This window comes from Octopus sinensis, linkage group LG17, assembly GCF_006345805.1.
Source record: "Octopus sinensis linkage group LG17, ASM634580v1, whole genome shotgun sequence".
NCBI classification, from domain to species: domain Eukaryota; kingdom Metazoa; phylum Mollusca; class Cephalopoda; order Octopoda; family Octopodidae; genus Octopus; species Octopus sinensis.
In genome coordinates, this window is record NC_043013.1 from 16,789,018 (window position 1) to 16,815,043 (window position 26,026).

Here is a 26,026-nt window from a genome sequence, read left to right on the forward strand (position 1 = left end):
ATCTAGTCGTGTGAAGTCCGTGAAGTCCGTGAAAGCCGAAGGTATTCTACTAAACCCCTTCGTTCAATCCATCAATGCAGGCTCTATCTTATTGTGGTAGTGTAGGAGCACCCATCTTGTTGGAAATATAACTCTAGATCTACAGTCCTCTTAAATGCTTGACATGACAGGCTGTCGCAGAAGATTCAAATGAATGGGACAAATCACCATACCATCCAAAAAGAATGGTACAATTAATCCTTTTGATGATAAACGGCACCATACTGTATGTAACTCCTGGTTAATTAACATGATGTCCTTCCTTAATATGCGAGTTCTCGGGTTTCCAGTAGGTGCAACCTCATCACTCCAAATAATTTTTATTGGAAAATATGCGTTTTCTACACATCTTACTAAACCAAAAACTCCACTCTTCGTCCTGGATCACCCTCATTGAAAGCAAAGACTATTCTTAGAATGGAACTTTTTCAACGACAGCGCTTCAGAAAAGCGATGGACGCTTGATTGTGAAATTTCTGTTTTACGACTAGCTTGCCACACAGACTTTCTTGAATTCCGGCAATATGTTTCTCGTGCCCTTTCTTGCTTTGTGAGACACGTCAACGTCTGAAGAGCATTTCTTGTGGACATCCTGAACAGTTCCATCTGCTTCAAAGTTATCTCTAATTCTAGTAATGATAAACTGTGTAGATGAATCTGTTTGAAACTCGCTCTCTCTCTCTCTCTCTCTCTCTCTCTCTCTCTCCTCTCTCTCTCTCTCTCTCTCTCTCTCTCTTAAACTATCTTTGCACTGTGACTGCGTTTTTGAATTTCCACTAGTACTTCAGGATAAATTTCTGTGTTCAAAGCTCAGTCTAACTTAAGCACTAAACTGGAACAAATACTGGAGGTTGATATCATCCTCTAAGCACTTTAAAGCGGTGCCCCAGCAATGCCACACTCCAGTAACTGAAACTACTAACAAAAGATAGGAATTTATAGCAAAATATTTTATTGAACGGCGACCAGCTTTGTATGAAATAATCACAAATTCCAAGCAAAGCATATATATGCAAACAAGGGAGTCAGAGAAAGGCAGAATGCCACTTAAATCTGAACACTACTATAGAAATATTCTTTTAAAAAAACTTTTCTTCTAATTTTTCTAAATTTAATTATTTAATCGTTACAGTTGAAAAGGTCTCAAAATGACCGAAACCGGTACTGAAATGTTCACTATAAAATTATTTTAGCATTTTCTATTTTTGACTTGTTTTTTCATATATATATATATATATATATATATATATATACGCGCACACACACACAGATATACAAAAAGACAACGCTCATTATTATATCAGGATATTATACATACATTTTAACACTTTACAGTATACTTACATAATTCTATACATCGATCTAAAACAACAGGATTACTAAAGGAAGACCGGAATTTAAGAGAAGAGAAAACCAAAAGGTCTCGTGATATTCATTGAAGGATTTTATCTCAGATATTCTCATTTTTAAAAAATCATCTTTGGTTAATCGTTGAGAGGCCGTTGGCGTTGCGTTGGCGGAGGTTTACGCTCTCTGAGTGCTCTTGTTACCTCCGCCTCAGCGAAGGTGGAGGTATTGTTTTCAGTCGTGTTTGTTCGTTGACGAAATGTATCTCGAGAACCGCTGGATGGATTCGGACGAAACTTTCAGGGATGTTTGGCCTTGTGACTGGCACGAACTGATTAGATTTCGGGATCGATCCGGTGCTGGACAAAGATTCTGGATTATTTTTCCTATTTTTAAAATTAATTTTTGTGAGCGGTCGGGTTCATTTTCAGTATTGTCGTTTGCGAGAGAAGTCGAGTTTATTTCAGATATCCTTATTTTAAAAATCATCTCTGGATGATCATTGAGAGTGCGATGGAGTTGCCTTGGCGGAGGTTTGCGCTCTCTGAGTGCTCTTGTTTACTTTTAATTTAATTTTTTTTTATTTAATTTTTTTTCCTCGAGAATTGCAATATATATAGATATTTATATGTGTGTATGCATATGTATGTATGTTTGTATGTATAAATGTATATATGTATGTATGTATATATATATATATGTATATGTGTATGGACTTTGTAGTGATGTACAAATTTTATATATTGGTTTCAACTTTTGGTACAAGGCCAGCAATTTCAGGGACTGGATAAGTGACCAACTGGTACACATTTTATCGACTCGTCGGAATTTGAACTCAAAACGCAAAGCCGTAAATGCCGCCGAGCGTTTTGCCCGACGTGCTAACGATTCTGTCAACTCACCGCCCTAAACAAAGCCAGGACTTGGATAGATACAGTTTATTGAGCGCTTTCACTCCCTCCAAGAATTCATCAAGGTTCATACACACATGACGGGTCTTGTTGCATGTCCCTTTGGTCGTAAATCGTGTTTCTTCGTTCTCTACCTCCGGGCAACAAGCCTCGATCGGCGATTATCGTAAGACTACTGGCTGCCTTTTTTGTCTCCTCCTCTTCCATCGACTTATAGTTTCATAACCGTAGCCCTATCCGACATGTTCAGCTTTCTGTCTGGTTACAAGATCTGTTCCCTTACGACACACATCACTGTTATCATCTTTGTTTTCGTCCTTCTTTTAATGATGCGATCCAAGTCCACAGTATTGTCAACACCGTCAATGATGAAGCCTCTCGACAGAGCCTAGAATATTCTCTCTTTCTCTCTATCTCTCTATCTTTCCCTCTCTCTTTCTCTTTCTCTTCAACAACTTGAATATTTGTTAGAAGTGGTGTATATGCTACCTCCTCTAGGATTATAAGGCTACCACCGTCATTGTCTACACTTCCTCCGTCAGCACTTTCGCAAACTGATATTGAAAAGAAATTTTAAGAAGTGTCACCACCAAAAAACTAAAAGGATAGCTACTCCAAAAACATACCTTTCGTCTATTCGCGAAGATAATCTGCACACGAGACGGAAAACTTCTCTGCAAAACTTTGTCTCGGTAACATCCAGAGATGATAATGATGATGATCATCGTCATCATCATCGTCGCCGTCGTGAAGTACGCTGCAGTGGTTCTCATGACTTCAGATCTTAACTGATTGGAAGTGATAATATGTACAAGTTTTGTCTTGGGCTACAGCAAATATTCTGCTCAATACCACAGATTTGCTTGCCGGTTGCTTGACCTTAACCAATTGAACATGTCCCTTTGTGGCTGACAATAAGTGCATCTCTGATCACGAGCAGAAGTATTGGGAGAGCATCATAGCCATGTGTTGAGAGGGATTCTTTGGGGTTTGAATAATTTACCTCTGAAAACATGGGTGTTTCGTTCAACATCCTTAAACAACCTTTATTCAGGGACCTAGGATAGGCTATTCGATCCGAAAATAATTCTGAGCCACACTTGCAAGATTATGTGCTGTTTATCTTGATATGAGATTACCATGTCGCACACATGGTTGTGATGCATGTTCCTAGTGTACCCTTATCGGCCGGGCAGTCATGATGGGTATATTGGGGTTTGTATTTGTACCTGCGAGTCACTTTCATGGAGTGTGTTGATCACTCTCTCAGTAATAATAATAACCTTTCTTTCTTGGCCACAGACATGCATAAATTACGTGTAATATAAGTAAAAAAAATCACATAACATTGGATATATGGAATATATGTGTGTACGTGCACATGCGCGAATGTGTGCATTGCACGCGCGTGTGTATTCAATCACACACACACACACACACACACACAAATATATACACGAGGTGGTGCCCAAAAATTTTGCAATATCATTTTACTCACTCACTTTTACACGTTTACACTTTTATCGCCTTTAAAGCATTCTCCATTTGAAGTAATGCATTGGTCCAGACGCGTTTTGCACTGTTTGAAATAGTCTTGGGACTTTTGCGAAGTGATGCCTTTCAATGCCTCCACCCCCTTTTTTTTTCTTTTTGTTTTTGTTCTTCGCTTCTTTCACATCTGCAAAACGTTTTCCTTTAAGGACTTTTTTTTTCATTCAGGGAACAAAAAAAAAGTCGCAGGGAGCAATATCGGGTGAATAGAAAGGGTGAGTAAGTGGGGGTCATGCCCTTTTTGGTCAAAAACTGTCTCACACTCAAGGCGGTGTGCGCAGGTGCATTGTCATGATGAAACCACCACTCTCCACTTTGCCACAGGTCGGAACGTTTTCGTCTCACTGCGTCTCGCAAACGCTTCAGAACTTCCAAGTAAAATGTCTGGCCAGGAGGAACAAATTCTGTGTGGACAATTCCTTTCGCTTCGATGAAACAAATCTGCATCGTCTTGACGTTGGGCTTCACTTGACGCGCTTTTTGAAGGCGTGATGTCATTGAATGCTTCCATTGACTTGATTGCTGCTTTGTTTCCGGGTCGTAGCACCAGCTTTCATCACCGGTGACGACCTTCGAAAAAAAGGTCCGGATCAACTTCCAACTGTTCTTTCAGTTCACGACACGCATTCAGTCGTGACTGCTTTTGATCTTCCGTGGGGAAGCAAGGCACACATTTTTCTGCAACTCTTTTCAGTCACAATTCCTCGCTCAAAATTCGTTGGGAGGAGCTCCAGGACACACCAGTCAATTGTTCGACGATGGACCTCCAAGATTAGTTCATGAATTTTCCTGATGTTTTCATTTGTTTTGGAAGTCAACAGTCACCCTGAACAAGGTTGGTCTTCAAACGAAAAATGACCATTCCTAAATCGTGAAAACCACCCGTAAACTTGTGTTTTGCTCATGTCAGCGTCCTTCTAAGCTGTTTGAAGCATGAAAACTGTTTCGGCTACCATTTTCCCCAGCAGAAAACAAAATTTCACGGAAGAACGTTGTTCCTTCGTTTCAGCCATCGCAAAAATTGACGAACAGAGAAGAAGCACTGCAAAACAGTGACGCACCACGTGGTAGTACGACCTCACTAGCATATGTCGGTCGGCAGACTGATGCCTGAGGATTGTATCAAGTGGCTTCTAGCGGCGGAATTCTGAACTACAACTGGCTTGTTCCATAGAGAGTATTTCCAGTTACATCACGCACACGCGCCCACAAACACACACACACAAGAGATAGATAGACAGACAGACAGACAGACAGACAGACAGACAGACAGACAGACAGACAGGCAGATAGACAGATAGACAGACAGATAGATAGATAGATAGATAGATAGATAGATAGATAGATAGACAGACAGACAGACAGACAGACAGATAGATAGATAGATAGATAGATAGATAGATAGATAGATAGATAGATAGATAGATAGATAGATAGATAGATAGATAGATAGATAGATAGATATCAAGTGGTGTAGGGGAACTGTCATACAATATATCAAGACTGGTTAAAAATTTCGTATACAAAACAAATATGGGCAACTCATCCCACCCCCACATACACAGGTGCCAAACCTGCTAATACGGTTGAATCATGATACCGTATGGCACCCGACCGTTTTCCGCTTTGGTCTCCCTTTTGCAAATAGACTTCTCTGAACCTAGCTATGTTCAGTTTGAGCCTTACTTTGAAATCTCCTACATCTGAGTAACTTTCTTGAGCTGTTGATTGATTTCTGGTGTGGTTTTCAACAAACGTCTATGATTTTTTATGCTGGGTTTAATCCATTCCGATCTCGACTTTTATGAATACAACATTTCTGTAACACTTTTTCAATTCATTCAGTATCTGCACAAATTTCTCGCTACTCACCCTCACAACCATGAATTCCACTACTGACCCACACAATCATGTAGGCGTACTCTTGCCCTTCTGTGGAGATTATCAGTAAACGATATGTTTTAGATTAGGACCATTCTTTCTATATCACCCCACGATTTTCTCCCATTTTCACCTTTACACCTTTCCTGGCCCCCTACTTCTCGGCACCTGACGCTGGTAGCACTAAAAACGATGCCGTTCTACTTTTCTTTGTTTCCTTTCTAGCTATCCCCAAAGGTACGACCAACGATATTGTGGAAACAGCAGCCTTGGTCTTCCTTCTGGAGTTTGTTGTTGTGCTGCCTTTACTTATGGACTGTTCCCTCTTTGTATCGTTATTCCACTTCTAAGCAGAAAACCCTCATGTGGCTTTTACTTCTGCATGTGTAGCAACCACGCCTTCTGTCCTATACCACCAGTCAAATTGACTTCGTCTCTGATCCTGCAATACAATTTCGAAATAGCCTGGTGTTCTTTGAACCTCACTAGGATACAAATGTTCATGCAGACCCCCTACCTTATATATTATCGCCAATCATCTCTGTTCTCACCACTTACCCATACTGTCGTAGAGATAACAACCAACAGTCAACGTCCGTATCTCCTCGCGATTTCTTCCCATCTACTGTGAGGCGACTCGCTCTGCCTGTCTCTTCACCTTATCTTTCGATCTGTTACAGCACAAGTCTGTGGGCTGGTGTGTGAGATACCCTAGCTTTGCTTCTCTCCTCGCCTTCTCTTCCCATCTACCGCGGCACAACCCTGAGGGCTGATGTATTGACACCCCGGCTCTGTCTATCTTCTTGCCTCACTTTCGGTCCGAAAGGATAAACATATTCTTCCACATGGCCTATCCAGTTAGATGGAATATTCATTGTACTTCGCATCGGCCAAAGCTTCCTCCAGCTTCTCCGTTGGGTTTTTTTTTTTCGAGAAATACATCGTTTTCCTCCACTATTTTTCTTGTATCAATTTCTCCAGTAAAGAGTTGCTTTTAACCTTTGCCTGGTTTTGGCCTGTGTCTAGTGTTTCTTTATGACTACCAGCATTAGCAAAGAATTAGCTGATGTTGTTGTTGGTACTTTTTTATTGCCATTTAAATTTTCATTTTTACACTTATTTTTACCTTTCTACATGTTAAATTGTAATTGTTTGCTGTCCTATTTGTTTATCATTTTTCTGTTTACCATTTTTTTAAAGGGTCTTAAATCGTTTTAAAATTTGGGAGACGTATTCACTGCTACCACCATAGTAACTAGCATCTCTTTCTGCTACCACCATTGTGACTAGCATTCCTGCTGTTACCTTTAAAACTAGCATCTCCCTCCTTGCCATTGTAATTAGCAGCCCCACCCTGCCACTACTATTGTGATTAGTCCCGCTAACCACCACTGTGTCTAGCAACTCTCCTTCCAGTTTTTTATTGAATTAGGTACATATTTTGCCATAAAAGGAAAATGTTACTATCGATCTATTTTATTCAAGGTAAGCACTGCGTACCTTGCCTACCCAGGCGGCACGTCCCTGATATATATATATATATATATATATATATAGATATATATATATATATATATATATATATATATATGTATATATATATATATATATGTATATATATATATATACTCTTTTACTCTCTTTACTCTTTTACTTGTTTCAGTCATTTGACTGCGGCCATGCTGGAGCACCGCCTTTAGTCGAGCAAATCGACCTCGGGACTTATTCTTTGTAAGCCCAGTACTTATTCTATCGATCTCTTTTGCCGAACCGCTAAGTGACGGGGACGTAAACACACCAGCATCGGTTGTCAAGCAATGCTAGGGGGACAAACACAGACGCACAAATGTAGATCTAGAGTTACGCATTCGTTATTATTTCTTTATGCGTGTCTTGTGTTTATTTATCTATTTGTTTGTCTTACAATAATTATTTTTACATATTAAATAAATAACATTTGTTGTAATCCTCATTCTCTCGTCTTTCTTCTTTTGCAGCTCAGAAAGTCGACTTTGATTGTAGACGTTGGGGAGTATCGTGCGCCAAGAATGGAAGGTGTTTAACAACTTCAAATTACTGCGAATGTTCCAACAATTATACTGGACATGACTGTGGACTTCTAACATGTAAATATGATCTAGTCGGTGTTGTTGATGTTGTTGTTGTTGGTGGTGGTGGTGGTGGTGGTGTTGTCTTTATTGTTCTATCCTTGTCATTTCTTTTCTTTCAATTGAAGCATTTAGTAACAGACCGTCGTAAGTGCCACAACTTAAAAACCGAGAAAAACACAAAGTTTCGCGACTTTCAGAATGCGATATCTCGACAAGGAATGACGTTAGGAAGCTGGTTTTGGTCTTAAAATGACTGCGAAGACTTCCTCTAACCATTCCACCTATGTAAAATTATATATTTACGTTTGCATCTGAAAGATTAAACAATGACTGCGTCTTTTTCATTTTGTAGAATAAATAGGTATTATGAAACGATGTATCGCATTGCATATTTTAGTTATAATACCTAGAAGAAAAAAAAACATACAGAGACCCTCACCCAAGGTATTGTTTGTGTTTTAATATACCAAGGTAAGTATATTTAAGTGGAAAGTAAGACAAGATAGTAAGATAATAGTCCATTATCGTTTCGATGGTAACGAGAATATTAGAAAATGAGCCATAACACTAAAAAAACGATATAAGGACCACACCAAAGTTATTGACTGAGCGTGTGTGCTTACGATGGTGTGTTACTAAACTCTCTGGTCCGAGTGTGGGTCAGCGAGCGTCGTGTCAACAGCGTCATGGTACAATTTTTTTCAGCCGGATTTTTGACCTTATTGCAAGCCTCGCCGGTTCTTCCTCCCAACGTTTTCGGATTCTAGACGTCGAGACAAAGAAAATGATTCACTAACCTCGAAAATGGCCGGGGTGGTGCTTACGAAATTCTGTTACTAAACGCCACAGTTGCTTTATACGAATGTATGGTGTGTATACACACACACACACACACACACACACACACACACGCACGTACGCACACACATACATATATGTATTTAAGAGAGGAGAAAATGATAGATAGATAGATAGATAGACAGACAGACAGACAGACAGACAGACAGACAGACAGACAGACAGACAGACAGGCTGGCAGATAGATAGATAGATAGAGAGAGAGAGAGAGAGATAATTTAAAACTATACACAACACAAAAAGCAAAAGACAGAGACAGGTGACGGATCAACAAACAAGGCGTTGTATTAAGGAAAAATGGAAGAAGTCTTTGACGTTTTGAGACTACGCTCTTCTACGGAAAGGAATGAGGAGAGAAAACAGATAAAGAGAGGGGGAAAAACGGGGAGAAAACGTGCCCGGATTAATGGTTGCACAGACATACAGACAGACAAACCAACAAACAGACTAACAGGCTGGAAGGCAGACAGGCAGGCAGGTAGATGATGGCTGCAACTCGATTTCAAACAATAACATTGTTTGTTTTTGTCTTAAACATGAGCAGTACGGATAGGGATTTTCAGTCCTGCTAGGGACCTTCACTCTGTTGCACAAATATGGCAACAATGAGGACCTCTTGCAATACGCGTTCAAAGAGTTAGCACCCTCTATGGCGCATACCGGCATTCCATCATGGAATTTTTCATTGGATGTTTTGCCTTTCTCGACACAGCAAGCAATATTAAGCAATACATGCTAGAGATGTTGCTAGAAATGTTAAAAATCAAACACGTATACTAGAAGCTTTTGAAAGTGATGAAATGTCTTGAACTGGGCTAATCACACTCTCTGAACAACATATTCATTTGACCAAAAATCAAGAACCAGTCTACATCACTGGATGCGAACGAAGTCGAAGGTGTTACACCTGAGATTACTTCTCCTAAAGAGATGTCTAAACAAAGACTAGGAGGGGTCTCTCTCACACCCAGCTGTTAGATGACGTTGACTCGACTGAGATCATCCCACCCGTAGATAAGTTTTGTTTTTCATCATGCAGAGTGTCAAACGCTTTACGACGTTGATTTCCTTACACTCCCTTCCCCACAGCTTCACGAGGGAGGGAAGAAGGGGGAGAAGCAAACAGGTGCAGGTGTGACCATGGACGCCAACTCCGCGCCATCGACACACGAAAAATTATGCATTAAAATGGAATAAAAAATGATGTTAAATTATTTTTAAAATCGTAGACTCATCGTAGACGCCGCTAATACTCAGACGGGCTCGATATGAATCACGACTATAAGATACCCGAATTGGTTAAACTGCACCGCAAAATGTGGGAGGAGTTAGGAATCTAAATCGAAGGGGACAGACACTCACACAACTACAGTTTTATATATATATATATATATATACCAATTAAGGACTGAACACGAAAAGTGGACAGTCAACATGCTAGATATAGACGTCAAATCGCCATTCACCACAAAAGATTATGTTCTCAGATCAAACTCAACAGAAAACCATAGCAATAAACAAGTGAAAAATATACGAAATAAAATAATTACCCATGTACTAAATTAGTTTCAGCTGTTATTTTCCGCAAGGAAAACTGCAGCCATCATCAGCATGGTCCGTTATAAATGTAATTTGCTGGACTAGATGCTAACACGATACCGAATTATCGTGTTAGCATCTAGTCCAGCAAATTACATTTATAACGGACCATGCTGATGATGGCTGCAGTTTTCCTTGCGGAAAAATAACAGCTGAAACTAATTTAGTACATGGGTAATTATTTTATTTCGTATATTTTTCACTTGTTTATTGCTATGGTTTTGTGTTGAGTTTGATCTGAGAACATAATCTTTTGTGGTGAATGGCGATTTGACGTCTATATCTAGCATGTTGACTGTCCACTTTTCGTGTTCAGTCCTTAATTGGTATATATAAATATTTTAATCTTCGGATTCTTTTTTAATATGCTAGACCACTGGTCTTAATTGATAAATATCAATTTCTACCCTTAATTAATATTATATATATATATATATATATAATATATATATATATATATATATATATATGATGACGATGACGACGACGACGATGATGATCTTTTTCTTATTAATGTTCTTTGATGTTATTGCAATCCTTTTTCCATGCACCTTTTTTGTAAATTATCCCTCTCTAAGTTTCCCCTCGCCTGTCGTTTTTGTCACAATAATACGGATGTCATTACTGTTTATGGTTATTATTGTTGTTGATGATACTGATGATGATGATGATGATGACGACGATGGTGATGATGTTATTGATGCTGTTGCTATTGTTGTCTGTCGCTTTTGTCGTTGTTGTCGTTGCTGCTGTTGCTGTTGTTGTTGTTGTTGCTGTTGTTGTTAACGATGATGATGATGATGAGGAGGAGGAGGAGGAGGAGTAAAATGACGCTATTGATGTTGATGCCTATCATTGTTGCTGTTGTTGTTGTTGTTGTTGTTGTTCATGCTGTTTACCTGCAAAAAAAGAAAAACAAAAAAATTGTTGTTGTGGTTATCTTTTCAGATGGTGAGTTTATACTACTCGTGCGTTCTCCGAGTGATTCTCCAAAAAAAAAAAAAAAAATTCTAAATAAATTTTCTTGACAACAAAGTAATCAAGGGCAAAGAAGCATTGAGAAGCTGTTTGACACATTCACAGAAGACAAAACGAATTGTGGTCGCATCAAGTAAAACTAAATATCGAATTGATTTTATTTAAAAACAAAAAACAAAAAAAAAGACACAAACACACACATAAATAAAAAAAATCTTAAGAGCAACACACAAAAAACAACAAATAACAAACTACCAATTACTGCATAATTAAGCACGGAAGACATTATAAAGATAAAATGATATTACCTTTATAAAGTCAATAATTTCAATTGTAAATGTCTCATAATGGCTACATTTAACAAACATTCTGAATATAATGACTATATACTAAACAAATATAAAAGCAAGCCAATTATATTGCCTAACCATAATGCACTGCGATTCTGTAATGAGTTTTATTAATATTATTATTATTATTAATCTTTTTGACCTCAGAGCTTCTTTGCACTAAATTTGCGCTTTCATTTTAATTTCACCTAAGCCTGTCCTTCAAACTTCGAGTTTCTTTAAGTAACAGCTGCTCAAAACCCACTTGATGATAATGACAAATAGGTGGTGGTGGGGGCGCGAGTGCGAGTTTGTGTGTGTGTGTGTGTGTGTGTGTGTGTGTGTTGTGTGTGTGTGTGTGTTATCACTTTGTATCAATGCAATTATTACACGAAAGACAACCCGATACTTTTTTAGTGGAGTGGAATAGATTTTTTTTTGAAGGTTGTCTTTGCGAGTCACCATTCAATATTTCACTTTCCGATCTTCATCCAACTTTCTCTCCGTGTGTGTTTGTGTGTGTGTGTGTGTGTGTGTCCGAGCGCACGGGTGCATCATACTTTAGCCTCTCAGTACCCATCATAAAGCCACCGCCCTCTCTACTACTACTCCACGCAGTCGAGATTCTTTCCTCTGTCTTACAAATTATTTGGTGACCTCACTTGTGGTCAGTCACAAGAAAAAAATCGCACAGTATACTCTGTAAATATGTGGTTCTTTATTACCCACAAGGGGCTAAACACAGAGGGGACAAACAAGGACAGACAAACGGATTAAGTCGATTACATCGACCCCAGTGCGTAACTGGTGCTTAATTTATCGACCCCGAAAGGATGAAAGGCAAAGTCGACCTCGGCGGAATTTGAACCCAGAATGTAACGGCAGACGAAATACAGCTACGCATTTCGCCCGGCGTGCTAACGTTTCTGCCATATCACCACCTTATTTACAGTACACTCTGTAAATATGGGTTGGCATTAGGAAAGATGTCCAGTCGTAAAAACCATTCCAAAGCAGGCATTTGAGAACAACACAGCCCTCAGACTAGTTGGATTTCGTTGAACCGTCCACTCCATGAGAGCATGGAATATGGACGTTAAATGATGATGATGATGATGATGACGACGACGACGATGATGATGATGATGATGATGACGATGATGATATTCTTATTATCATCATTGTTCTAACAATGAACATTTCGTATCATCTATTTTAATTTAGGTGTCGACGGTTAACATAAATCTAATGATTCTTCGACGAAATGTCAATCATAAAATACCCGAATCCTCATCTCCCCAGAAAATACAAACATACAAATTTACTAACTTAATTGAACATTATTTAACCAAAAACATACCACCATAAATTCCCTCGAACTCCAGTTTTTATTTGCTAATATACTATCAAATGGCTTTTAAGTGTCAGAACTTAACATCAATTTAATATAACAATATGCTTTGCTGAGGAGGGTTAATAACATCGAAACATGTCTACAGTTGTCACTGTGTCCTAAAAAAGACTAGTTTAATATTTCCCCCTTCCCTTTGCTTGCATGACTATTTCCATTGTTGCCGAACTGAGATTTCAATAGAGTTAACTCTAATTTCAATTATTTGAGTCCAGGAGTTTTCACCCTTAGTCGTCTTGGACAAATTTAAACATTAATTCAATGTTTTCCTCTCCTCAGTTCACTTAGAGTCTTGATTGCAACCAGTTTCGTTTGTCAACGCGTCAAGGGTTTCCACGCTTACTTTACAAATGCATTATCACGTGTCTTTGGATGTCAAAACTTAACGTCTATATTATGCATTAGCATATGGCTTTATCTCAATTGCTTATCACCACATAAGAACATTTTCTTTTTCAATCAAATAAAGCAATTCTTGTAAAATCCTTCTTGAACAAAACATTTTGCAGTCTGCTAGAGGGATGCCACAAACATTATCAAGGACTAATTCTAGTTAGCAAGTTAAGAATACAAACGAAATATTGAAATATTTTAAGGGTGTCGTTAGTAGTTCTACCTTATCAAAGATATAAACTCTTCTTTTGTATTGTTTCTCTCTCATTCTCTGTGTGTCTCTGTCCATCTGTCAGCTTATCTTTCACTCCTCTCTCTCTCTCTCTCTCTCTCTCTCTCTCTCTCTCTCTCTCTCTCTCTCTCTCTCTCTAACCCTTTCTTTCTTTCTCCTCTTGGCTACAAATCATTTTGGAGAGAGAGAAAAGTAGTTCATTGGTTTTAGAAAAACTCTAAAGAATGGAAAGATATAAAGTCGATTGCAGTGGGATTCGAACTCAGACCGTAAAAGGGACATAATCAAACACTATAAGACATTTTGCTTCAAAACGCAATGGAACCTCGGCTTACGAATGCCTCTCATCACGAACAAAGCGGTTTCCAAGCAATTTTTCGAACATAAAATGTCTTGGGTAACGAACGATGTTTCATGCAACGAACATGCAAGCCGACAACAACGGTTGGCGACAAGCTGAGGGTATCAGCAGAAGAACGTCAGTTGCTGTTTAGCTTTCGCTCAGCGCCGCACATCTCTGTTCAAATTTGCTGTGCTTTCTCTTGAATTTCCTTTGGGGCAAAACAATTTCCGTTTACGAACATTTCGGGTGACGAACGATCTTCGGAAACGAACTAAATTCGTAAACCGAGGTTCCACAGTATTCTAGTTTTGCCAACTTTAATTATGCAGAAAAAATAAAAACAATAGGTTTACAGTTGCCATTAAATTTTAGAATGAATGTGCGTGTGCAGCGCTTGTCTGAATGCAAAGATGAATTTTAGTATTTTTCTGAATAGCCTTCAAAATTTATTTTCCGGAAACTGAGTTAATTAATTGATATTACACATTAATATACATGAATGATAAAATATTATTTCATAATTTCGACATTTCTGATACTTTAAGGGAAACTTCAATGTAGCAGCAAAACATTTCGTGAAAACATGATGAGACTATCACAAAAAAAAGTTGTCTGCAATTTTTGCAGGGATCAGAAAAATTTTACAAAAAACTGGCATAAAATCATATTTAGTGAGGAAACATCTGTTTAACAATTTGCATTTAATGCTCCTTTCAGTTGTCGTCCATCAAACGCAAGGTACAATCCCAAGTATACACATACAAAAGTCCAACAATGATATAGGACTCATTTTCTGCAAAGGAAGTGTAGGTATTTGGATAATTCTTCAAAGTAAAATCAGAAACTCTAAAGCATACCAGGATATTCTGAAGAAGCGGCCTACTTATATGATCATTTGTAACCATACTTTATTCCAAAAGAATGGTGCAGCCTACCATTCAGTAAAATATATGAATGACTGGCTTACAGACAACGATATAACTCTTTTGGGTGCATTGCAAAGATCAGCTCCTAAACTGAACCCTGCAGAAAATCTGTTGGAATACATCATGAGAAAATTTACAGATTATAATGAGAAGAAAATTACCGGTTGAGACACAGGAGATAATTCGAGATTGCTACAAAAATTTGGTCTTTAGCATACCTAACCACATCACTGATGTATTGGAGTAAAGGGTGTGTTATACCAAGTTGTCATCAATATAATATTCGTTTCAAATTTTGGCACAAGGCCAGCAATTGTAAGGGGCAGGGTAAGTTCATACATTGAACCCAGTGTTTCACTGGTACTTATTTTATCGACCCCGACAAGATAAAAGTCAAAGTCGACCTCAACGGAATTTGAACTCTGAACGTAAAGACGGACGAAATGCCGCCAAGTATTTTTCCCCGGCGTGCTAACGATTCTACCAGCTCGCCGCCTATCTCTTTCAAATTTTGGCACAAGGCCAACAGTTTTGGGGGAAGGAGCAAATCGATTACATCGACCCCAGTGTTCAACTGGTACTTATTTTATCGACCCCGAAAGGATGAAAGTTAAAGTCTACCGTAGAAATTTTACCGGTGAGTGTGTTAAATTATAAGGCACAAAAAGAAAATGACTCTCCCCAGACACAACGGAGTAAAAAGGGACGAAATTCCGTTAAGCATTTCGCCCGACAGGCGAACGTTTCTGCCAGCTTGCCACCTTCGTGATCCCTATCAAACTGATATTTATTCCTTTGTAAATAGTCCCCGAGTTATTTACTTCTTTCATTCAAGAATACATTCCTGGATTTTTCATCTTCGACATTAATCACAGTATAAAACCATTTTTTCTAATAAATTCAGTTTTTATTGGAATTACACACACACACACACACACACACACACACACACACACACACACACATACATACATATATAAACATACATAAACATTTATATGTATATATACGATATATATATATATACACATACATTCATACATGTATGATGAATAGACTATCATGAACCTCTTGGAGCACATCTTAATAGTCTAATCTGATCATTGGGTGTGCTCGACAACTGATTACCAATTGCGTCTACGTGATATAAGTAAACGAAAGAAATTAATCTCGAATATAAAGAAAATACGCATATATTTACTTTGTAGTAATCTTCCGGTGCACCTAGATGCTTCATCATTTGATTTATCAGCTGGTGTAAAAAAAAGAGACGAGTTCCCATGAGGCCTAACTATAAATAGCTGTTGGTTACAAGCAGTTTCATATAAAGCGCGTGTGTGTGTGTACACACATATTACATATATACACACACATATATACACATACATACATATATGTATACATTTATATAAACATATATACATGCACACACGCACACACACAGAGTCTAGGGAGTAACGGTTTAGGCCAAAACAAAAGCCTTTATAATTGATTGATCCATCTACAGCATATGACTGGTGTTATTTATTTTATTGTTCCTTTGTAATAGCAACGCCGAAATACTAGAAATTTTGTAGAAATTAGAACTTAGAAACTCACCACCTCCACTAACACTTTAGTCTTCATTTAATCAATCACACTCACTAAAGTCACTGCCACTTTGGTTGCTTACAACCAGTTCACTTGTCATAGAAAGAGAGAGAGAGAGAGAGAGATGAAAGAAGGAGTTTGAGAGGACATGAGAGAAAGGAATGAGAGATAGAGAAATACAGAGCGAGAAAGAGAGAACACAAGGAAAAAGAAAGATGATAAGGGGCAAAAAACAAAGGAAGAGTTTATCTTAAAGGAATCTGGACCGTTAACACATCCCCGTTGCAATATCCTGATATTTAAATTAAGGTAAAAATACATCCCCCTTTTAACCCAGGTCCCTGTAACTTTTGATAGAGTAAGGCATGTAGAGGAATTAACGGGTGTTATTAACATCCCTAGTCTCTAACTATAGGCACAGAGTGAAAGCATTTAGCGATATTGATATCCTCCCTCTTTGAGACACAATAGTTTGAGATTACAACCATCTTTGGCTAGTTTGACCCTGTTGTCTCCACTGATCTGATTGGTTGGCATCTAGCGCGGTCTGTCTCTCTACTTATTTCGCGCCAGGGTGTAAAGCCAACCAATCACGGCCTTCGGATAGGGCCTGCTTAAGATGCCCTTCTTTGAGCCTTGCACGGGCTATAAATAAGCTTGTTTTCACTATTCTCCGTCTTTCGCCTCCAGACCTTTTAAGGTCTAGTCACTGACCACAGAGCTACTCAGCCGTATTCCAGTTCCAGCGACAGACGACCAGCCTGCCAGCCATGCTCCTGCTTCAGTGGTATGGCGACGATGGTTGTAATCTCAAACGAGATCATTCTTATTGTGTCTCTCAAAGAGTTAGGATATCAATATCGCTACATGCATATAGAGACGATAACTGATGTTATTACCGAAAAATTGACAGAATATCCAGTATTCTGCAACACACTAATGAGAAGTATATCATCGATGTATAGCCAATTAAATTCACACACTAGAATGTAACTTATTTTATTGAACCTCAGAACGATGCTCTAGCTTACAGCACTGATCTATAACATAGGCTCCAGTGCGCAAATAATAATAATTTCAAATTTTGGATAAGTCGATTACTTCGACCCCAGTGCTCAACTGGTACTTATTTTATCGACCCCGAAAGGATGAAAGGTAATGTCGAACTCGGCGGTATTTCGTCCGACGTGCTAACGATTCTTATTTCTTTACTGTCCACAAGGGGCTCCACACAGAGGGAACAAACGAGGACAGACAAACGGATTAAGTCGATTATATATATCGATCCCCAGTGCGTAACCGGTACTTATTTAATCGACCCCGAAAGGATGAAAGGCAAAGTCGGCCTTGGCGGAATTTGAACCCAGAACGTAGCATCAGACGAAATACCTATTTCTTTATTACCCACAAGGGGCTAAACACAGAAGAGACAAACAAAGACAGACACACGGATTCAGTCGATTATCTCGACCCAGTGCGTAACTGGTACTTAATTTATCGACCCCGAAAGGATGAAAGGCAAAGTCGACCTCGGCAGAATTTGAACTCAGAACGTAGCGGCAGACGAAATACCGCTAAGCATTTCGCCCGGCGTGCTAACGATTCTGTTATTGAGTTACAGAGGTTATGGAAAGTGCGGGTAAAATGTATCCCTTTAATTATAGGTGCATTAGGAACAATCCCTAAAGATTCGAACCGATGGATAGAGGAAATTGGTTTTAAATATACCTTGTTTAGTGCAGTTCCGGAAAACAGTTATTAGGGGCTGCTAGGATACTTAGGAAGGTTCTTAGCATCTCAGGTTACTTGTTATGGCCCATGTTAGGGTTTTTACTTTTCCAACAGTATTTGACCGAAACTTGACTGTCACAAACCAGCCCATGCCTGTGATAATGTTTGCCCTCTACCGGACTACAAGTGTATCAGTGGTCATCTACTTTAAATACGTATCTTCTCAGTTTCAGCCCATGAACCGCATATGTTGATGAGTGAGAAATCTTGGTCCTGTGAGTATAGCTTACACACACTCCACTCAGGGTTGACTTCAATGAAACGCTAAACTCTCTTCCTTGGCTTTAGCTTTCGTTCATTTTGACCCGATTCCTTCTCTGTCTTCTCTGTTTGTCTTTCTCTCTCTTTTTTACCTCTTTCTTCCTGTCTTTTTCGTTTTGTTTTCATTCACTCACCTAGTCATTCTTTCATTCGCTCACTCACCTCACTTTCCCACTCGTTCACTCACTCACTCACTCACTCATTCATTCACCTACCCATGTATTTGCTCACTTATTGGAACCCTGTCACCCCCAGTCCTCCTCACTCTAATCTGCCTTCAACGATATAAAGTTTTTAAACTTTTTTTGGTTCTTTTAATAATGTTTCGTTTTACTCATAATTTTTTTTTTTTTCTGTTGAAGAAATAGAAAGCATGAAGAAATAAAGACAGTTAATTGCTGTGTCTCAAGGTTATGCTTTCAAACTCCGCTAGAATCGAGTTTAATTTCAGTTCTCCACGGTCGATTACAACTGTGTGTGTGTGTGTGTGTGTGTGTGTGTGTGTGTGTGTGTGTGTATGAGTGTGTGTGTGTATGAGTGTGTGTGTGTGTGTGTATGAGGTGTGTGTGTGTGTGTGTGTGTGTGTGTGTGTGTGTGTGTGTGTGTGTGTTATCACTTTGTATCAGTGCAATTATTACATGAAAGACTACTCAATACTTCTTTAGTAGAGTGGAATCGATTTTTTTGGAAGGTTGTCTTTGCGAGTCACCATTCAACATTTCACTTTCCGATCTTCACCCAACTTGCTCTCCGTGTGTGTGTGTGTGTGGTGTGTGTGTGTGTGTGTGTGTGTGTGTGTGTGTGTGTGTGTGTGCGTGTGTGTGTGTGTATTTATATATACACACACGTATGTATATATATATATATATATATATATATATATACACGCACACACATACATATCTATCTATAAACAAGCATAGATAGATAGATAGATAGATAGATAGATAGATATAGATAGATAGATAGATAGATAGATAGATAGTCGTTGGCGACTAAACTGGTACACCCTCCAGACTAGCTTTGTGAGGAGGGTTACTTGAAACCCAGCAAGACTGAAAACAAGACCTACCAAAAGGACGGATGATCCCAGACTATATGTTCAACGTCTAACTAGCAGAAGCAGGGATACTCAGAAATTCCGGGTTGAAGTCCGGCGTGCTGGAAGACCATTGAGGGCGAGACATCCCTTAGCTTTTGTTAAAGCATGTCTCTAGGAGAAGGCTACTTTGATATAAAACCGGATACGCAAGGAATGGCATTGGACATTTTGAGGATATTTTACTTGCGCTTGAGATAACAGCGCTCCTACATTTCTGAGCTTAAATTGGCGCTGGATATCTTGCCTTGGCCTGTCTCTGGATCATGCTGATAAGATGGAGAGGGGCTATGAGGAGATGTGCAAGATTTGTTGAACCGAAACTTTCGCACAGGCATTGATTTATCAGTGACGGTCATACTCGTCTACTTGTTGACAGCCATCATGTATGTATGACGTGTGTGTGTATCTCGAACACATTGTCTTAAAATGTTCAGGTCTAAATGAATGTTGGACTCAATAAGTGTCCTGCTATAAATAACCACGTCCATCAATATCATGAGTTTAAACCCCAGTTAAGTTCTAAGTTCAGTGCCAGGGTAATAAAACAACTTCCTCTTTGGAGACAGAAAACATTTCAACTTCAAAGAATTACTTACTTTCTTCAAGAGATATGCGAGATTTACAATATTATAACACTGCCAAGACAGCAAGCTGGCAGAATTGTTAGCACGCCGGGTGAAATGCTTAGTAGTATTTCGTCTGCCGTTACGTTCTGAGTCCTAATTCCGCCGGGGTCGACTTTGCCTTTCATCCTTTCGGGGTCGATTAAATAAGTACCAGTTACGCACTGGGGTCAATATAATCGACTTCATCCGTTTGTCTGTCCTTGTTTGTCCTCTCTGTGTTTAGCCCCTTGTGGGTAGTAAAGAAATGGGTATTTCGTCTGCCATAATGTTCTGAGTTCAAATTCCGCCGAGGTCGACTTTGTCTTTCATCCTTTCGGGGATCGATAAATTAAGCAACACTTGCGTACTGGGGTCGATCTAATCGACTAGCCTCCTCCCAAAAAATTTCGGGCCTTGTGCCTAGAGTAGAAAAGAATATTATAATGCTGCCATTTTTAGAACAGTTCTGCTGCTGTACACAAACATCATACACGACAATCAAAGACTGACTGCTTATGGAATCACCCACAACCTTTCGCCCACTCATGTGCTACTTCTTTTCTCATTCTCCTCTCCTTTCTCTCTCTCTCTCTCTCGCATGCTCTCTGTCTTTAGCCCTCATTTCTCTCTCCCTCTCTCCCTCTCTTCTTATATATATGAAAAACGAACCTCCACCAACTATTCTGCCTATATGTCTGTGCACACCTTTGAATGCAATGTATGCCAGAAGGTTTTCAAACCTAACGGAGGCTTCAAAAGACATTTTAAAATCCACAAAGATCAGAACTTATCTGCAGCTCTTGGTGGTCCAAATCGGATATGCAATCTATGTGGGTGTCTTTTCAGAACATTGTCTGATTTAAAAAACCACATCAGATGCCATGATGGTTCTAAGGTATAGGTGCAGAAGGAGGTCAAACTCTGCATAAGCAGTAGACAACCACCACACACACACACACACACACACACACACACACACACACACACACACACACATATATATATATATATATATATATATATATATATATATATATATATATATATATATATATATATATATATATATTACTGCTACTACAGTGGATTTTTCTCCTCAATGGACCTTCACTGAGGGCAAGCCGACTCTGACAGGTTCCTTTCCTGCTTCGTCGAGGCCAACCTGCCTCACTCGTATCTCCTCGTCATGTTACCAATATTATGACTGACTCCATCCCTGAAGAAGGCTCTACATTAACCTCTGTTTCAGTCTTTCCTTTCTAGAACGTCTCGTATCTCACCAGCTTCCCCTCTCTCTCTCTCTTTCTCTCTCTCTCTCTCTCTCTCTCTCTCTCTCTCTCTCTCTCTCTCTCTCTCTCTTCCTTTTCATTCGTATCATGCAGTTTCTCAAGGAGAACATTAGCCATATCGACCTGATCTGCGCCGGTGAGTCTATTAGGGCCATAAATACAGCCCTTATCTTCATCGGGGGACCTGACACAGCTGTAAAGTTTCCTCTTCCATAAAAGGGCCTACTGAAACCGTAACTAAAGCCCTTTTCTTCATCGGAGTCCTGCTGAGACTGTAAACACAGCCCCTTCTCCATCAAAGAGTCTGACAAGGCTATAATCACAGCCCCTTCATCCATCGGAAGGCCTTTTGTATGTGTGTGTGTGTGTAGCTGAATGTCAGTGTATCAGGGTAAATTTGTGTACATGTCAATATGTGATAATTCAATCTCAGAAATGGCCATTACTTACATCACCAATCGACTCTAAAAGGATCAAAAGCAAGGTCGTCTTCGGTGGGATTTGAACTCAGAACGTCAAAGAACGCAGTTAAAAGTATTAAGTCTGGTACTATACAGTTACAACGAATTTTCACAGCAATCTTGGAAGTAATGACTTGCAATATTGTCCCAAGGACATAATTTTTGGAAGGAGAGTGTAATCATTTAAATCATTTAAAGCATATTAGTGATGCTCATTTTATTGAAGCAAGACCAGAACGCAATTACTCTGCAGGTATCCGAACTCAGAATAGCGAGACGTAACTAAATACCGCAAAATGTTTTGTACAACACTAGTCATTCCACCAATAATAATAATAATGGTTTCAAATTTTGGCCCAATGCCACCAATTTTAGTAACTTACTGGAACAAGGTTGACCTCCGCGGGGTTTGTGCTCAGAACATAAAAATATTGCTAAGCAATAATAATGATAATAATCCTTTCACCTATAGACACAAAACCTGGAATTTTGCTGGAGGAGGTGGGGCTAGTCGATTACATCAAACCCAGTATTCAACTGGTCCTATTTGCTTCGACCCCGAAAGGATGAACGGCAAAGTCGGCTTCGGTGGCATTTGAACTCAGAAGCAAGCATTTTGTCCAGATCGATAACGATTTTTCCAGTTAGCCGCCTTTCATGATTTATAACATCGGTACAAAGCCAGCGACTTTGAGGTTGAAGGTTTGTCAATCCCAACAATACCTATTTCTTTACTACCCACAAGGGGCTAAACACAGATTTTGACTTGGGACGTAAAGAACCAGAACACATAGTGTGAGACATTTTGTCCCGTGTTCTGATGAGTCTGGAAGCTCGCTGCAAATAGCTAACTCAAAAGAGTACATAGTTTCTCACTATTTTATGTTCGACAAGATTAATTCTGAATAAAAATGCTTCGAGGAATCTCAATATATGACTGGCTGATCCTTGTAAGCGCAAGCACAAACACAGAGGTATACGTATACGACAATAAATCATTAGTTGTCCAAATTAATGTATTGCGAATAACTAATTACTCACCTTCATAAGTGTGTATATACACACTCACATAAATACACACACACACACATACACACATGCATGCATGTACACACGCACACACACATGCACACATGCCAACATGCACAGATACACGATCATCTCAGTTTTAAGTTTGATCTACGGAAAGTTAGAAACCTAAAAATAACTTTAGAAATATTCTTACCGTTTGCGAACTCTCGGCCTTGACTACACACGCGCATGCACACACTCGTGCACACACTCGTGCACACACACACACACACATACACACACACCACACACACACACACACAACACACACACACACACACACACACACACACACATACACATACACACACGATGGCTGCAACCCGATTTTGCATAATGCCATCGCTTGATTGTTCTTTTAAGTATGAGCAGTTTCTTAGTCTTGTTAAGGACATATACACTATTAACTTCAATTGGTGTTCAAAGAGTTACCACCAACGCTGAAGTATGACGTCATTCCATCATGGAATTTTTCATTGAATATTTTACCTTTCTCGATACAGCACGTCGTATTATGCAATACATAATAGAGATGCTAATAGAGATGTTAAAAACTAAACGATGCCTGCGCCTGGAGCTCTTTGAAGTGACGAAATGTCTTGCACTGGGCTAATCACTCTCTCTGAACAACGTATGGATTTAACCAAAATTAAGAAGTAATCTACATCACTGGATGCAAACGAAGTCGAAGGTCTTACATCAGAGTTTTACTTCTCTTAGAGGGATGTCTAAACAACGACTAGGGGATCTCTCTCACGCCCAGCTGTTAGATGGACGTTGACTCGACTGAGTTCATCTGCCTGCTGAAGATTTTGATTTTCCTCTTGTAGAATGTCCGACGAAAACGACCCTGACTTACCAAGCAGGCTTGGTAGTATTTAGTTGTACTAGGTCACATGTTACCAATATCACCATGAGTAAACTGATATGTATACATATACGCGCACACACAAACACACACACAAACAAGCACATACACACACACACACACACGTGTATATGTATGTATGTATGTATGTATGTATGTATGTGTGTAGTGATATTCCTCCGATGAGGATGACCTGACCTTGCCTGAGGGATCTAAAGGAACTTGTGTTATTCCGTACACCTACGATATTATGGTTTTTAATGAACATGGTTACGATATAAGCAATGGTTTACCGAAACAGCCGTCAAGATAAAACTATTACATAACTCATTCTGTTTATTTTGTATTCTTTATTTCGTACTCTGTGTATTTGTATTCCATATAAATATATTCATTCAGCCAACCTGTGTGTTAGCTACCTTTCTACCACCCAAGTAATGTATGCAACAGAAAGGAACACGAGAAAATAAAGAGAAAATAAAAACAGCTGTAGTGGCTAGCGGTCAGTCATGGCGATGCTTGGGCGGAGGTGGTCAGACAGGAGAGCTAGGAAGAAAGGGAGATAATAAAATAGTGGTGATCCCAAAACAAAGGTGCGCATGCGTATGTATGTGAGAGCATGTAAGTGTGTGCGTGTGGATTAGGGCTGGTGACCTTGACGTGTAGTGTGCGCATGTGTAGGTGTGTGGATGATTGTGTGGGTGCTGGGAAGTAGTCAGTACTAGCGTGTGCGGAGTGGTGTGATGTTGTGTGGCATGATGTGGTGTGTGGTGTGGTGTGGTGATGTGTGGTGTGTCGTATATATATATATATATATATATATATATATATATATAGTTTAACAATTAAGGATATCTCTTAATAAGGGATCTTAACAAGAAATTATCGGGTAGCTAGCGTGTGAAAACCTCATAAAAGAAAAGAATCCGAAATAATTTTTTTCTTTTGAACAAATTAATTATATCTATATTGTATAAGGGCATTATTACACATAAATGCCTCACACTAGGAGGGACAAAGTCATTACTACCAAAAATTATACTAATCATACCCAAATGCAGTTTTTCAAAGCAAGACATTTAAAAATGAATTATGTTCTGTATCACCGTGATTTCACATACAACTTGCGTCTAATGATCGTCAGCAGAACTGATTCTGAATACATCATAAATAACCAACCATAAGGTTGGTTTATTTATGATGTTTCAGAATCAGTTCTGCTGACGATCATTAGACGCAAGTTGTATGTGAAATCACGGTGATACAGAACATAATTCATTTTTAAATGTCTTGCTTTGAAAAACTGCATTTGGGTATGATTAGTATAATTTTTGGTAGAATGACTTTGTCCCTCCTAGTGTGAGGCATTTATGTGTAATAATGCCTTTATACAATATATATATATATATATATATATATATATAGAGAGAGGAGAGAGAGAGAGAGAGTCGCATACATGCAATAACACACACAGAGTTATACACATACACATGCACAACGCTACGTCTGACACGCTGACACTTCTTTAAAGTTCACCCTCTTCGACTCAATTCTCAATGTTTCTTCACTCTGTTGTTATTATTATTGTTGCTCTTTTTCTTCTTCTTCCTCTTCTTCTCCTTCTTCTTCTTCTTTTCATCATCACCATCATTATCGTCACCACCATTGTCCTCCTACTCCTCCTCTTTCATTTGCTCTTTCTCCTTCATTTTTGCCTCCTCCTCATTTTTTCTCCTCCTTCTCCTCTTCCTCCTCCTCCTTCCCTTTCTTCATTATAACCAGCATGTGTGTGGTTTGTCTTTTTTCTTTCTTTGACTGCTACTGTGTTTTTTGTGTTGTCATTGTTGTGTTCGTTGTCGTATTTCATAGATTTTGATAATGATGATGGTGGAAAAAACTAAAACAAACGCATGACCTTTTATCTTCCCATTTCTTTGCACCCCACCCCTTCCAGTAATCTATTATAATCATTGGCAGTTTGTCTCTCCTCTCTTTTTGTTTATACGTCCCACAAAGGAAGATAATCCTGATTTTATCGTATTTATCTCCCTTAGTTAGGTTATCCTAAACTAGTGTTAT

The 26,026-nt window shown here is 39.0% G+C and overlaps 1 protein-coding gene across 4 annotated transcripts in view; it reads left to right on the forward strand.

Moving 5' to 3' along the window:
- The window catches only part of LOC115221057 (EGF-like domain-containing protein 2), a 54,347-nt gene that overhangs the window by 16,741 nt on the left and 11,580 nt on the right, over nt 1-26,026 (forward strand). The window contains exons 2-4 of one of the 4 annotated variants that reach the window (XM_036510403.1): nt 7,727-7,855; nt 11,246-11,248; nt 18,458-18,505. In XM_036510403.1, coding sequence (XP_036366296.1) covers nt 7,727-7,855; nt 11,246-11,248; nt 18,458-18,505 — 180 coding nt within the window. The remainder of the gene's footprint in view (nt 1-7,726; nt 7,856-11,245; nt 11,249-18,457; nt 18,506-26,026) is intronic. The other 3 variants (XM_036510404.1, XM_036510405.1, XM_029791272.2) reach the window with 3 other exon arrangements.